This window comes from Elgaria multicarinata, chromosome 5 (genome assembly GCF_023053635.1).
Source record: "Elgaria multicarinata webbii isolate HBS135686 ecotype San Diego chromosome 5, rElgMul1.1.pri, whole genome shotgun sequence".
Lineage (NCBI taxonomy): Eukaryota > Metazoa > Chordata > Lepidosauria > Squamata > Anguidae > Elgaria > Elgaria multicarinata.
In genome coordinates, this window is record NC_086175.1 from 57,721,472 (window position 1) to 57,737,248 (window position 15,777).

The 15,777-nt window shown below is 41.6% G+C and overlaps 1 protein-coding gene across 1 annotated transcript; it reads right to left on the bottom strand.

Moving 5' to 3' along the window:
- Window positions 1–569: 569 nt before the first annotated feature.
- Window positions 570–13,167, bottom strand: RS1 (retinoschisin 1). Its single transcript, XM_063127682.1, has 6 exons — window positions 13,095–13,167; window positions 7,845–7,870; window positions 5,995–6,100; window positions 3,171–3,312; window positions 1,585–1,780; window positions 570–722 (listed from the first exon to the last, which is right to left on the bottom strand). Exons 1-6 carry the CDS (start codon window positions 13,165–13,167, stop codon window positions 570–572), a joined length of 696 nt encoding a protein of 231 aa, XP_062983752.1.
- Window positions 13,168–15,777: the final 2,610 nt, after the last annotated feature.

Here is a 15,777-nt window from a genome sequence, read left to right on the forward strand (position 1 = left end):
ATGGTAGGGTATCGGGAACCCTACAATCATTGGGACAGTTCCTGATCTACTGGGAGATTTCAACTATTCCTTATCTATTGGATGGACAATCATCGGAAGACTCCAAATAGCAAAAGGATTAAATATTATTAAGTTCTATTAACGTCAGCAAATGCTGATGGGGCACAATGACAAACCCACCCACCCCTTTTTGCATAGGTTATTTGCTATCATGAAAACTTGGGGGGGACACACACAGATAAACACCTTACCCTGCTGCCCAAAAGGAGCTAAAGGGATGGGAAAATTTAATCCAGCATGGATTGTGTATTAAGTTATCTAGGCTTCATTCCATCTCAACTTGGGTTCTTATTTGTTTTATTCATTTATCCAGAATTGCATTAAACTGACCAGAATTGCAAAGGGTCCAAGTCACAGCAGAAGATGGTTGGGAAATGCTTATAATTTTTATAATACATTGAGATCCTACCCTATGTATGTGAACAGCCTACTCATTTTATTCATTGAACTTCTACGTCCTTCTAATGCCTCCTGTTTCTTCCCTTGAATCGTGGGGCTGAGGTTTAGCATCAAGCACACTTATTCATGCACTCCAGCAGCTCCATCCTGATGGCAATGCGCACATGCCAGCCAAGTGGTATTAATCGAATGTAGCGGGAGACAATGGGTGGGCGCAGGAGGTTCTGCACGGAGGAGGTTCTGTCTGAATTTCCATAGAAAACCTACAGAAAACCAAAGGAGGGAGAAATCAGAGTGGCTTCATCATACAGGAGTATATGCAAAAGGGTCCAGGACTTAACCTTCCTTTCATTTTGTATTCAGTAAGTTGGGAACAAATTTACTGACTTAAAATGACTTTGTGTGATTAATTTGCCAAGCAATGCTACTGATGGTTTCTGTCACTAGAAGCAAATTAATTACAATTACATGTTGTATGTTCCTAAAGTCAAATAAAGGAGATAAACCTATCTCTCCATTGCTAAATTATGTTTATGCAGTAGTAAGATTATCAGGGCATATTATCTCTTCTCTGCATGGAGGATGGCTAGTCAAACATCAAAACACACACAAAGCCAGTTCAATGGGGGCTTAGATGAGCATTGAGATGTAGCTGGAGATGTGCACATGCAGAAGCACATCTGGATGTACATTATTATTATTATTATTATTATTATTATTATTATTATTATTATTTATTGCATTTTTATACCGCCCAATAGCCGAAGCTCCATGTACATCTGGAGGATACCAAGCTGGGGAAGGCTTGACCACACCTACAGAATTTATGCCTTTTTTATTTAAAAGGTTTATATACCACACTTCTAAGTGGTATATAAGCTTCTAGGGAAGTTTGCAAAAACAAGATTAGAAGGCTGCTTCCTTATAAACACATACTTGATCAATTAAACAAAATGATATAATGATTGTGGACTCAGGTGTGGTTACCAGGTTTTGCAATGGAGTCAATAAATAGAAGAATTTTTTTTATCTGAATAGTGCTATTCACCTTGATGCTGAATTTCCCTCCATTGAGAATAAATGCAAATATTGTGGCAACTTCACAAAAATGCATCTCATACTGACCCTGTTGTTTCCTGTCTGGTCTTTATAATAGACCCAGTTCAGGTTCTCATCAGTCCTGTACTGCACACTGTATTTTGTCATCCATTCATCTGCATCGCACCGTCCCTGCGTGAGGATCCCTGAAATAACTTTGATTTCCTTCAAGTCAATCTGTAGCCACTGGTTGGTGTCTTGGTACTTGGAGAGCCAGGCACACCTGCAAGAGTTTCAGGAGAAAGGGGATATGGGGTCATGGACATGTCTTTTACAAGGCAAACATTCGTAGAGGGATGAGCTGAGCTCTAGGACGCTACAATAACGCAACCAATTTAGGGCACCTTGGCAGTGGCCTGGTAAACAGGTGGCTTGGACGTATTTGCTGCTTCGTGACTTTGCCAAATGTGGACCTAAGGGGCAATGTTTGACTTATATATAATACCTTAGGTGTATCAAAATAGTTCGGGGTGTGAAATCTCAGGCCCACAGACTAATCTGACCCTCTGGGATCCCCTAGATGGCAACACCCTTTCCCCCCTTTCCCTCAACGACACTTTGGTAGTTTCCTGGCTTTTGCATGGTTCTTTTCCCATTCTGGAAGGCTGAAACGCCTCTCCTAAGGCTTAGAGCTTTTTCACAGCAGCATTATACTGTGCAATCACTGCGAATTGCGTGCAAAGGACTCTGAAGTTTTCCAGTTTATAATCTGCTTTTATTGTGAAGTACTCCTATGCATCCTGCTTTAATTGTGCTATAAAAGCAAAAGACTTGCCATATTTTGATACTAGTTTTCGAGCATATCATCCGAGCGGCCACTGGGGCGCAGGAGCAGGATTTGAAGAAAAATTAAACAAATGCTTACATCTGCGTACACTTTAAAGATAAAGACATCAAAATTTGCACAGTAATAGATATTAAGGAGAGCTTTAAGCATACCAAATTTGAATTGGATTGGGTCATCCATTCATTTTTTATGATTTTTTTACATTGCCCCCCTTAAACCCATTTCCTGGTATGCAAACGATCTAGCCGCCCGGTAGCAACAGCAACAACAATGCCGACAGCTTAGTGCTATGGGGATAATTCGAGGGAAACAGGTACGTGGGATGAAGCTCTTAGTTACTGACAGTAAGAGCTTTAAGGTGAAATATGCTGGTATTCTTGGTGGGTTTGGAACGTGACCCCCAAAAGTTTGGCCTTAGGGTTAAAAGATGTTCCCCTCACCTGATGTAGGTAAAGAAAGAACATTAGCAGAGCCACAGGTTGGGGGGAACAGCAAAAACAGCAAACAGGAGATGGGAGTAGAGGTGGTTGAGCAATAATAAAAGTTTTACCCTACCCAGTGCCTGTTTACTCTACCCTGTGCCTGTTTGCATTCTCTTCCCCTCCTTATTGTTTTATTATGATTTTATTAGAATGTAAGCCTATGCGGCAGGGTCTTGCTATTTACTGTTTTACTCTGTACAGCACCATGTACATTGATGGTGCTATATTAATAATAATAATAATAATAATAATAATAATAATAATAATAATAATAAAGACTTTGATTTTTATAACGTTTGGCTGGTGCTTTATTGGCAGCAATGCGAGGACAATGTGCAACTTACCCAAAGCCTTGCCCATTGAGCCGGGCCTTGTTTGCAGTCCACGAAGTATACCACCCAGTGTACTGTTCTGGACTGGAGCAGCTTATCTGGTCTGAAGTTACAGCTCCCGACTCAAAACCAAGGGGCTTGTGATAGGGACATTCTATAACAAAAAGCAAGCCATTTTTGTTTAAAAGAAAAGACTCGTCTTATAAGACACAGGTTTAACTTTTTGATGCATCTGTACCGGGGTGGAGAACATGTGGCCCTCTGGAGGCTGAGGGACTGCAACTCCCATGAGTTCTAGCTAGCATAGCCAATGGAGAGGGATGAGGAGGGTTGTAGTCCAACAACACTCAGAGAGTTGTACATTCCTCATAGTTGGTCTAGTCTTAAAGGTCAAATTACACGTTACACTGATTGCGTAGCATGTAGCTGAGCCTACTTTATCTACTCAAGTGTAAGTAACCAATCCAATTTGGATCAGGACCAGTGCACAATGGGCGGAGAGGATTAACTCTTCCCCTGTTTGCTTCCTGAAATTCTGCCCCCATCTCGCTCAGCACAGAGATTTAAAAAGAAAATGGAGTCTCTATCAATGCAGACTTTTTCTAATCCCCGCGGGGGGTGGGGGAGAGGCAGAATTTCAGAGTGGACATTGGGAGGTGGGAGGTTTAATCCTGCTGGTCCTGAGCAGCCCGCACTTACTCCTGGGTAACAACAACAAGAGGCTCTGCTACACACTACACAATGTACCATGTAGTTTGACCCAAAGCTTCCCTCATAGAGGGTGCTACACAGACTTCATTTTACTAATACAATAAAGTATTCCAAGGAAGGTTAGATTTGTTTCGTTAGGTTTAGCATACTGGTGTAGTTCTACATTTCCTAGCTTTGTTTGTCAAGCAGCATGGAAGGATATTCCTTGGGTTCTACATACACAAACCTGTGAACAACAAAAGCCGATCAATACAGCTCCTTGTAAATTAACAATAGATAATAAAGATAGAATCCAAGTGCCACTGCTACCTACTCCTTCCCTTTCCTGGAACACTTTTGTCTCTGATTTCATACTCCAGTAACTCTGCTTTGCTTTTCCATTTAAAGTTCTTGTTGCATTTAATCAAGACCACATTATGCCAGTACTTTTCCAGCTTCACAGGCTGCCAGTCCAGGTCTGGGCCTCATTCAAAGTGCTGGTATTAACATTCAAAGCCCTAAACGGCTTGGGATCAGGTTATCTGAAGGAACGCCTCCTCCCATATGTGCCTGCCTGGACCCTAAGATCCTCCTCAGGGGTCCTTCTCCATGAGCCCCTGGCAAAGGAAGTGAGGCAGGTGGCTACCAGGAGGAGGGCCTTCTCTGCTGCGGCACCCCGGCTGTGGAATGCGCTCCCTAAAGAGGTTTGCCTGGCACCTATGTTGTACTCTTTCTAGCACCAGATGAAGACCTTTTTATTTTCCCAGTATTTTAACATTTTACCATCCTAGTCTTTTAACTTTGCTGTTTTAAATCGCTATTTTAAATCTCTGCTAGGGTTTATTCTGCTAGGTTTCATTCTGGTTGTACTTTTATATTGTGGTTTAAGTTTTATCCTTTCAATTGTACTTTATGGTTTTCATTTTCATGAACCGCCCAGAGAGCTTTTGCTCTTGGGCAGTATAGAAATGCAATAAATAAATAACCAGCCTAAAAGATGCTAAGAAAAGGTTCGCAGAATGTGGGAGGCCACTGTCACAGACGTGGCTGCCTGTGCCCATATGGTGCTGCCATTGGAGTGAAACGCCACTTCTGTTTGAATGCTACATGCTACAGGCTGCTGCAGTTTCTTTGTCGCAAGCATATTTTGAAGCCAACGAATCATGGTAATCGCAGTGATCGAATGAACAGAAGTGTTACAACAATAAAGAGCAAAAGTGATCTCAATCACCTCTAATGTGGCAGGCAGGTGATGTTTACTAGAAATGAAGTTTTATTTTTAGTAACTGTAATCTTTAGTCATAATATACTTAAGAGGTAACCTTCTGTTCGAGAAAACTGTCGTAGAGAAAGGAATTACCAAACAGATGTCTGGGAATCGTTAGACCAAGTCAGTTAAGTTTTTTAATGCTGTTACCATTGACCTTAAAAGTATCCGAGTGTACTGGGCATTAGAATGGCTTTCCCCTCTAGCTAAGCTTGTTACAACCATATATCTTTTCTCCATAATATGGATCTCCTGGCATTTGAAGGTGAAAACTGTTTCTTGCTCCTACTACTGGTTGGTTTTAATTATTTTGCAAGCAGGCAAAAATTTCATGCTTGGCATTAAAATAAACAAACCTTACTAAATTTAATATAGGAAAAACTTTGCAGGTGTTGGAGGCATGTGACTGTCATTGCCCTGGTTCACATGTAATAGCTAACAATGGGCCTGTTCAGACAACATGCCAAGCCATGGTTAGGCTGCCATGGCTTTGCAGCAAATGGTTAGTGAGTGTGTTTAAACCATGGTTATGTAGCCACCGTAGTTAGGAATGGTTCGCACAACATGCTAAGTCGTGATTCACACAACAGGTTAAGCCATAATGTTTAGCTCAAAATGCTTAACCACCATGGCTTAGTGACTCACACTCGTTGCCTCCACTTTACATCCAGCTTTATAAAGAGCCCAGGAATGCCCTGAACCTGGGCTGTTGCCGTGAAATGCAAACCCAGCATTCTGGGTTGTTTAGGGTTAAACAACCCAGAATTTTAAGTCAACAACAATTAAAACTCTGCATTAAACAAAGTCCTTTGGAATGGCTGGGCTATACGTCGAAAGACAAAAAGACAGAAAAACAGACAGACAGGGGAAAGTCCTTACCTGGCATGCATTCCAGACTGTTTGTTCCAGTGGACCATACCGAATTGGGACTTCCCTGACAATCACATTTGCAGGCTTTACTGTGCCAGTGCTCCAGTCTGTCATCCTAAGAGAATGAAGACAAAACCATAAAAAGTGAGGATGATGTAAATTTTGAAGAACTTGGGAAGGAAAGTGTCAAATGCATTCTGTAAAAAGATAGGCAACCTCGTGCCTGCCAAAAGTTTGAACTACAACTCCCATCAGCCCCAGGCAGCACGGCCAATGGTAAGAGATTGTGGAAGCTGCAGTCCAAAACAACTGTTGGGGACCAGGTTCCCTAACCCTGGGTGGGCATCAGAAAGACAAATGTTTTTAGATATGCTATCGTAAGGCTGAACAAGATAAATAACTAAATAAGTCAGAATATTGTAACCTCTTGATTTTTACAAGCACGTGAATATGCAAATATGTGGACTTCCACTTATGTAAGGTATACACCAAGATCAAAATCCAGAGGGAAACTGGAAGAAAGTAGCTCACATAACGGTAGCATTTTAGAAAGCTGTTTCACCTGGTCCCCACACTGTTTTTGTACACATGAGATGAGAACCTGCATTTACTCCTCACATCGAGGCAGTAGCTAAATCCTGTCGTTTCTTCCTGTATAATATTGCCAGGATTCGACCATTTTTGTCTGTCTCTACTGCCAAGACTCTCGTTCACGCACTGGTTATCTCTCGGTTGGACTACTGCAACCTTCTTCTCTCTGGCCTTCCTTCGTCTCACATCAGTCCGCTGGTCTCTGTCCACCACTCTGCCGCTAAGATCATCTTCTTGGCCCGCCGCTCTGACCATGTCACTCCACTCCTGAAATCTCTTCATTGGCTTCCAATTCACTCCAGAATCCAATATAAACTGCTGACCTTCAAAGCTTTTCACGGTCTAGCTCCTGCCTATCTCTCCTCTCTCATCTCACACTATTGCCCCGCTCGTGCTCTCCGCTCCTCTGATGCCATGCTTCTCGCCTGCCCAAGGACCTCCACTTCCCTTACTCGGCTTCGTCCTTTTTCTTCTGCTGCCCCTTACGCCTGGAACGCTCTTCCAGAACACTTGAGAACTACAAACTCAATCACTGCTTTTAAAACTCAGCTAAAAACTTTTCTTTTCCCTATAGCCTTCAAATATTGAGTTTGTTCTGACTCTATACTGTTTAGCTTCACCCTACCCAGTGCCTGTTTACACTTCCCTGTGCCTGTTCGCATTCTCCTTCCCTCTTTATTGTTTACTACAACTTATTAGATTGTAAGCCTACGCGGCAGGGTCCTGCTATTTACTGTGTTATCTGTACAGCACCATGTACATTGATGGTGCTATATAAATAAATAAATAATAATAATAATAATAATAAAGGGAACATCTGAAGGCAAAGCTGAGAAAAATGTGCATGTGTGGATATGGGGGGGGGGCAGAGCCACTCAGGATTACAGATCCATAGATACAAGACCCAATCTGTACAACGTCTCCATCAATTTACATAATAGTTGCTCTGGTGACATTGCAGAATACTGGCTGGCTGGGAATGTTGGGAACTGCAATCCAACACAACTGGATTCCACCAGGTTGGTGGAAGGTTGCTTTAAAGTAACTCCATAATATTTTTTCTTTGATAATAGGGTGTATATCTTGAAACTGTGCCAATGTTGGCAGGATGTGTTGTTCAATATTTACCTGGAATCACCCAAAGACTGAACAAGTTGAAAATATAAATACTAATGCTACACACTCTTCAGAGAGCACTGGAAAAGTCAGCACAGGATAAAACTCAGAAAGTATGTGGATAGTGTACAAAAGAAATGTAAAGGACCTACCTCTGCAGGCGACAATGCCAGCGTGGCTGTTCAGGAGAGATAGTGCAGCATGAGAAAGAAATAAGAAGAAAATGACAGTCAAAGCAATGACTTGCAAGGTATTGAAAGGAATGGGGAAAGGTATGAAAATGAATCACAGGGTCACCCATTCAACACCAAGTGTTGCAATGTGTTGGCTGTCCAACTGCAGGCATAAACCAAAACAAATAACAAAATTAATTTCACATCAGCTGTTTCCACTGAATTAGTAGGAGAATGAGAAGTAGCTGTACTCTGCAGAACAGAGGTGAGCAATTTGTGGGCCTGCAGATGTTTTCGCCTACAATTTCCATCACCACATACCACTGGATAGGGAGTTACAGGCCAAAACAGCTGGAGGGCCACAAGTTGCCTACTCCCACTACAGTCCAAACTTCCTAGAATTCAGCAAATCTGGATTGTAAACTGTGTTCTTTCTTTCTGTCATTTCTTAGCTTAATTTTCTTACTTTTCTCTTTCCAAACTATGAACAGTTGCCCTCATCCAGCAATTCCTTCGGGACATTAGAACTCCTCCAAAACACACACAGGGCTACCCTGACAGGAAAGTAGGGCTTTATTTTCACTTGCATTTTTTGTTTGTTTTGTTGAAACTTGTAATAAAAAATTGATTAAAAAACATGAACATGATATCACCATCCACACAAAGGGATATGGAGGTGTATGGGAACCCCCCCCCCCCCCCACACACACACACAGAGTGGGACCTAAAATGTCAAGTTTCAAGAGGAAATAGTAGATGTGGCATTGTTCTGTGCAGATCACAAATGAATTCAAGTTCCAATCAGTATAGATTCATTCCCATTACTGCCGGAAGATACAGATGATTCAGCTACTGGCCATTGGTGATGTATTTATATAGTATGAATGATGGTGTGAATACCTAAAGTAAGATAATTTGGTACCCTGTAGATGTATGTTTAGATCCAGGGTCTGGCTTTCACAAGAGGAAGGGCTCAACTTGTGGAAATTCCCTCCATCCAGTTTTTGGAGATCTCCGCCTACCTTACCTCAGTCAGCAGGATCTCTGTGTAACATTTTCAGACTAATATGGGATGAAGGGGGCAGAGAAGTCCATACTTATCAGCATAGTTGATCCAGCATAAATCCTGATTCAAGGCCAGGATGGCCACATGCCTTCCTGTCACCCTTCTCAGCCAACCCAGAACTTAAGTATATTTCCCTCTATCATCTATTTCCCTTCCATTCTTCTCCTAGCCATTTCATTTATTTCATGCCCCTAGATTGTTGTTAATTGTCTGATTTAAGGTAGTGCCTACTAGGCTTTATCAAAATAATCAGTTCCTGTTCTGCTGAGCCCAGCAGGCATTGGACAATATAAAATGCCAGCCTAGGAGATGGTGGATTCAGACAACAAGCAATTCCACAATGAGCACCAGTGCATTCATTTTTGTGGTTGTCCAGGTTGTCTGAAGGCATCCAACAAATAATTAACTCAACAACTAGTATTTTGGACAAACTGCAAAAATAAAACTTGTTGAAGCGGAGCTTATCACTTACAAAAATGATACGGACAACCTTAGTTCCACTTTGCTCTCAGCACTTGGCTAGAGATTTTGATGTTTATGAATTTCATGACTGTACATTAACTGATGCATTCATTTTATTGTGAAGTCTGGCTCAATAAAGTGAATTACTTATCACTTGGTTGCTATAAAAGACAGTGCTCCAGGAAGGGTTGCGGGGACTGTTTCAATCTGCTCAGGTTGTAATGCTAAGCAAACAAAAAAAAAAAAAAAAAGGGGGGGGGACAAAATATGCAAAGACATGTGTAAACTTGGCCATGTGCCTGATTCTTTCAGACAGACCGTGAGTAAAGGGCAAAGTCTTTCCTGAACATCAAGATTAGAGCTGCACTGAATTTTTGCTCATTAACATTTTTGAGATAAAAAAGGAACTTTCAGGGTCACTAAGTGTTTCATACACACACAAACAACACTTCAAAACAGTACATTAGTTTCACTGCCATTTGCAGCAATTCATAGGTCTTGCTTACTAATGCTACAGAACCAGGTCTCTCCCCTGGTTCTCCCCTGGTTCTCGGCATTTTTTCTTCTCCGAGTGACTCCAACTAATCAGGAATCACATATAGAATGTGATGATGTCACAATATCATAGGCAATCAGAACTACCCTTACTGAGGCTGATCAGGAAAAACAAGAGAATGCATCCTTATTGGTATCTCTGATTTGGTGTGTGTCTTATTTTGTGTGTGAGGATGGGGCTCCAATGATGGAAGATTCGACTAGTACTGGAAGATTCTATTCTGAGATCAATCAAGAACATATAAAATGGCACACACTCCCTAGCAGAAACCAGAAATGTCCACTGTTGTAATATTTTAGAAATTAAATGTAAAGATGTCGGCCTGCCATTTCCCAACCAGGTGCCAGATATTTTAGACCACAGCTCCCATTGTCCCTGACCATTGGCCATGCAGTTAGGGATGGGTGAAATTGGCGAGTGCTTGTCCTGCCACAGCTGCTAGTGAGCGCTCAGCAACCGCCCGACATTAACACAGTGGGGGAAGTGAGCAATTTCTCGAAGCTCTGGAAATGGTGCATTTCTCCCAGCTGTGTTAATGGTGGTTGCCATAAGCCTGGAAAGGGGAAATGCGCAATTTCTGTAGCCCCAAGAAATCATGTACTTCTCCCTGCTGCGTTAATGGCAGCTGCCATTAACGCAGGAAACCAGGGTAGGTGTTACAGAGTGTTCATGGAGGCTCGTGAGCACTCCGGTGTGGGAACAGGCTTGCACCAAGTGCATATGACTGGGTCCATGAAGGCTGGACATGGTGTGTGTGTGTGTGTGTGTGTGTGTGTGTGTGTGTGTGTGTGTGTGTGTGTCTGCTGTCCTCATAGACCCAGTTGGATGCTCGCAACAACCCTGGTTACACTAGCTGGGGCAGACGGAGCTTGTAGTCCAAAACATCTGGAGGGCACCAGGGTGGAGGAAGACTGGTGTAGGCAATGCCATTCTAGAGCTTGATTTTTGTTAGTATCTTACATATCTGAATACATTTTAAGGTTCGTGACAAAATATATATTGTGCAACCATAGTTTTAATGCGGCAATCATGGGTTTTCCCTTTCCATTTCATGAGCTATAAATAAGTTTACATAATACAAGTTGAACTGCTTTTTAAGCACCCACATACATACCTATGCCTTTGTGCTGGAGGACATGAACTCAGAAATAATTTAGAGTTTCTGGTGTCTCCAATTCAGTCGACCTGAGGTCATATGGTGCTATTTTTTCTTCAATATTCAAGAAGTGGAAGGTGGAGTTTAGCAGAACATTTACAATCATACCAATACATGGTAGGCAGTCACTGCAAACTGCAAAGTTTTCCAAAGTACAAATCAATTTTAACAGCTGTCTAGCTGCTCTCAGTGGCAATTTTACTGGGGATTCTAAATTTACTAAGATTATTGAACATGAAGTGCACCACTTGGATAATCTGAAGTGAACTGAACTTTTTAGTAAAGGAGGCCACAAAGAAGGAATGCTTTCAATCCACATCTTCCATGCATCCTGACAGAAAGCTGATTTTAAAAAAGCAGCATAGTCAGACAGTTCTGACAGGAGATGTGCAGGTGAGAAGAAAGAAAGTTAGTGTGAGATTGAGAGAAGGCAAGAAGATGGGAGGGAGGGGAGGAAAGAAGTGTTATATTTCACCATTCTTCCATCATGGAAGTCTAGGTGGCACCTACACAACTCCCATGTGACCTACACAACTCCCCACAAAGCCCTGGGGTTGGACGAGGGGAGAATTGCGGGGGCAGAATAGGAGAGCGAGCAAACACCTCCCATCTTTCTCAGCCCCATGCCCTGACTTGAGTTTGAGCATCTTGAGCTCATGGGGTGAATGCCTCTTCCTGTGTGGATAGAATCATTATATAGTTTAGTCACTACCTAGAACAAGACTTAATTGTGAGAGCAGCGCTTATTGGGTCTGGCTGGTGAAGGGACAAAAACAAATTAGGCACACAGGCATAACTGGGTAATAAATTGGCCACAACTTTATTAACTCCTTTGAAGAGGCTTGGTGGCAGCATAGGGCATGGATCCTGTAGTTGGCCTGCCCGCCTGCTGAATGATTCTCCTCCCTGGCCCACATGCCAGGGGCACTGGTGGTAGATGGTAGGGCCAGGGACACACCACGGTATTGACCGCTGTGAACCCCTTTCTACCACCCCGGGGCACATCAAGGCATGGACCGCTAATGTGAATCCTTTTCCACCTCCCCAGACGTGGCCAGCTCGCAGCCCCCGTGCTGGTCTGGTCTTGGTGCCATGTCCCCAAGATCCCTTATGGGACTCCACATCATGGGGGAGCAGGAAGGCCAATTCCACTCCCCCTAACCAATGGATCCAGCCCAATGCTTATCACACCTACGTAAGTTGTGAAAAAATGTTATAGAATGAAGCATCCACACAGAATATACTGATAGTCCAGATCAACTTATTTACAATGAAGTTAGTCTTGCAATGGAGAAGGCAAAAACCTTGCACAGTCTTTGCCAATTGTTTTGCAGGTAAAATTCCTTCCCAGCCCCATTAATCAATCAAAGGGAGAGACATCTCAGGTATGTCCCCATTCAGCTCCTGAAAAACACAACTGTATAAGCACTATGGCAATTTCTTGGGGTGTCTATTTTCTTGTTTGAACAAGAGCAGCTGTCATTATTATTATTATTATTATTATTATTATTATTATTATTTATATAGCACCATCAATGTACATGGTGCTGTACAGAGTAAAACAGTAAATAGCAAGACTCTGCCACATAGGCTTACAATCTAATAAAATCATAGTAAAACAATAAGGAGGGGAAGAGAATGCAAACAGGCACAGGGTAGGGTAAGCAGGCACAGGGTAGGGAAAAACTAACAGTAGAAAGTCTGCACAACATCAAGTTTTAAAAGCTTTAGGAAAAAGAAATTTTTTTAGTTGAGCTTTAAAAGCTGCGATTGAACTTGTAGTTCTCAAATGTTCTGGAAGAGCGTTCCAGGCGTAAGGGGCAGCAGAAGAAAATGGACGGAGCCGAGCAAGGGAAGTAGAGGCCCTTGGGCTGGGAAGCTTGAGTGGGGGCAGAGTGAAGGCTTATAGAATGAATTCCCCTGCGCCACTCCTTGAGGGAAAAATCCTCTGATGAAAGTTGCTTCAGTGAATAAAGTTATACCACATACCTTCTGTCTGATCAAAACTGATCATAGTTTGGTGGTATAAACTAGTTACACCCAGCAGCAGAGCAAAATGCATGTTCCAATCACACGTCACACTAATTAAGCAAGGGAAGCAGACTGCAGGCAAATTGATGCTTTCTCATTCAATTCTGTTTCCTTTGGCTGGCTGCTTTTCCATGCAAAGAGCAAAAATGTGCCCAGTCAGAATAAATGCTAATATTATCCCAGAGTCTGATAAAAGGGGGTCAGGACCTGAAGAATGGCTAATTTGGTGTTGTAAGGTTATGTGCGTAGCATTGATTACCAAGTCAGTTTAAAATCTAGAGGACATGTCTCAATTAGATTACGAAATATAGGTCAGATGTTTGAGCCTGAGTGATTTATAATTGCCTCCATCACACAGTACAGCCCTAAAGGCAAGTAGTCTTAAACGCCCTCTGTCTTCTGACCTCTAGAATGTTTGTCCTGACACCAATTAACTAACAAATATACATGTGTTGAAACTCAAATGCTGTAGAAATTTGGTTTTTACTAATATTGCAAGCAACAATTCTAATTTACAAATTACCTAACCCTTTTTTAAAAAAAAAATTGTTGTGATTACTAATGCATGTCCAACTCCAGGATCTAGATTTAGTTGCGCTTGAGTAGCCCCATTGAAATCAATGGGTCTTGTTAGTTATATCTGACTTAAATCTCACTGACTTCAATGAGTCTAACTCAAAGTGTAACTAAGTTTGGGTCCAAACCAATCTCATTAGTGTCAATGAGATTTATTAGTTTTATATACCGCCTCATAGCCGAAGCTCTCTGGGCGGTTTACAAAAGTTAAAAACAGTGAACAGAACTGAGTAATTTGCTCTGTGTGCACTTTTGGTTTTTGCTTTGTGCTTGTGGCACACCTTTAGTCAGTGGACCCTGGGGGCTCCATTGTCAGTGGCTGCACCATGAATAGTTCCTTTAGAGTTCTGACTGAAATCCAGAGCGGATTCACCGCCCCACTGACATTGGAGCCACCAGCCTCCACTCTTGTATTTTAGATTGTACTGGGCTGGTAAGGTATATTAAAAACAACAAATGAACGGATGAAGGGAAGAGGTGTGGATCTCTTCTCTTGCTTTAACTCATACCTTCCAGGCACCCCAGTTCACCCCATCCCTGTAACTCAAACAGTGGTGAAACCGTGAAAGGGATCTGACTGGAATGTATTCGTATAGCATTTTACTCAGTCAAGCCCTACTGAAAGGTTGATGAAATGACAGATCATAACGTTACTGCATGTAGATCTTGAATGCAGAGGAAGATCTTATTACTGCAGACTATGGAGGTTTAAAGGGCTAGGCCATGTATTTTGCTCATCCTTTTATAAACACAAAATTGTCAAAGCATCCTGTCTCACTACTGCATTCCCCATTCCTTAACCTATTCACCTTAGCAATGCTGAAGGTATGGGATTCTAAAATCCAGTCTATTTAAAGAACACCAATCTTCAAATTTCTGTGAATTGTGTCAAAAGCTTGTTTGTTTCACCAAACAGTATACAAAGGAGTGTGGATTCCTATTCAAAATGGTATTTTTCATCCACCCTGAATTTTGCAATAATCAGCATTTTCAAGACTTGGGGAAGAAGATTTTATTATTCATTCTATACATATTCAGGCCAATGTTCATAGTTCATTAAGGTTGCTGGTGTCAGAAGAGAACACATTTATTTTAGTGTCTTCCTCATCCATTTACCTTTAAGTAAACCCAAAAGTGCATAAGCAACGTATTTTAGCTGTACACTCTTCACATATGTTTGCTCCAAGCCCACACATTTCATTCTTCCTTCGACTTACTTGAAAGGGATTGAATCCCATTATGTTCAGAGGGGCTTAATTCCAGGTATGGGTACGTAGGATTGCAGCCTTAGTGTCCCCCCTCCACTGTACATGTTAATATATATATATATAAAAATATATATATATATTAACATCACACACACACACACACACACACACACACAAATATAAATATAAAAACACACACAGGTTTTTAATTTGTCCCTGGCATTTAATACATTCATACCCAATTTTGTTCGTGTACCAGTAAGAGCAAAAACATCCTTTTGGTAGCACATACTATTATTTCATGTGTGATAACAATAAAGAACCATGAAGAAAAAAGATTAATCAGAAGAGGAAAGCTGGCAAAGGGTTCCTCTCTGCGCTGCGTGCCAAATTGAAAAGAACTTATAAGCAGGTTACTACAAAGAACAAGATAATTGTCACCAGCTTATGTGAATGACCTGACAGTACCTCTTGGGATGCTAAGTTAAAGTGATTATCTTTACATAAAGAAACTGATGAGAATTCTAAAGAATGTTAAATCGCCATAATAAAGAACTACCATGATAGGAAAAGTGTAAGGCACAGAGTACTTTAGCCATGGACGATGGAATAAGAAATATGGATGAAGGCATGATTGAGGATATGAGCACAGAATAGTCATTCATGGTTTCTCCAGAACAGTCAGAAATGCAGATAACCAAATGCAGTAACGCTAGAGCCACAGTAATATAGAGAATGCACCAAAATAAGCACAGGAAAATTCCACATCCAAATTCTTTGAAGGACCATGACATTTGTTCACAGAAAAAGGGTTTCCCTAATAAAGGAAGCAAAGCAAAGGATGTTAAGATGTCAGA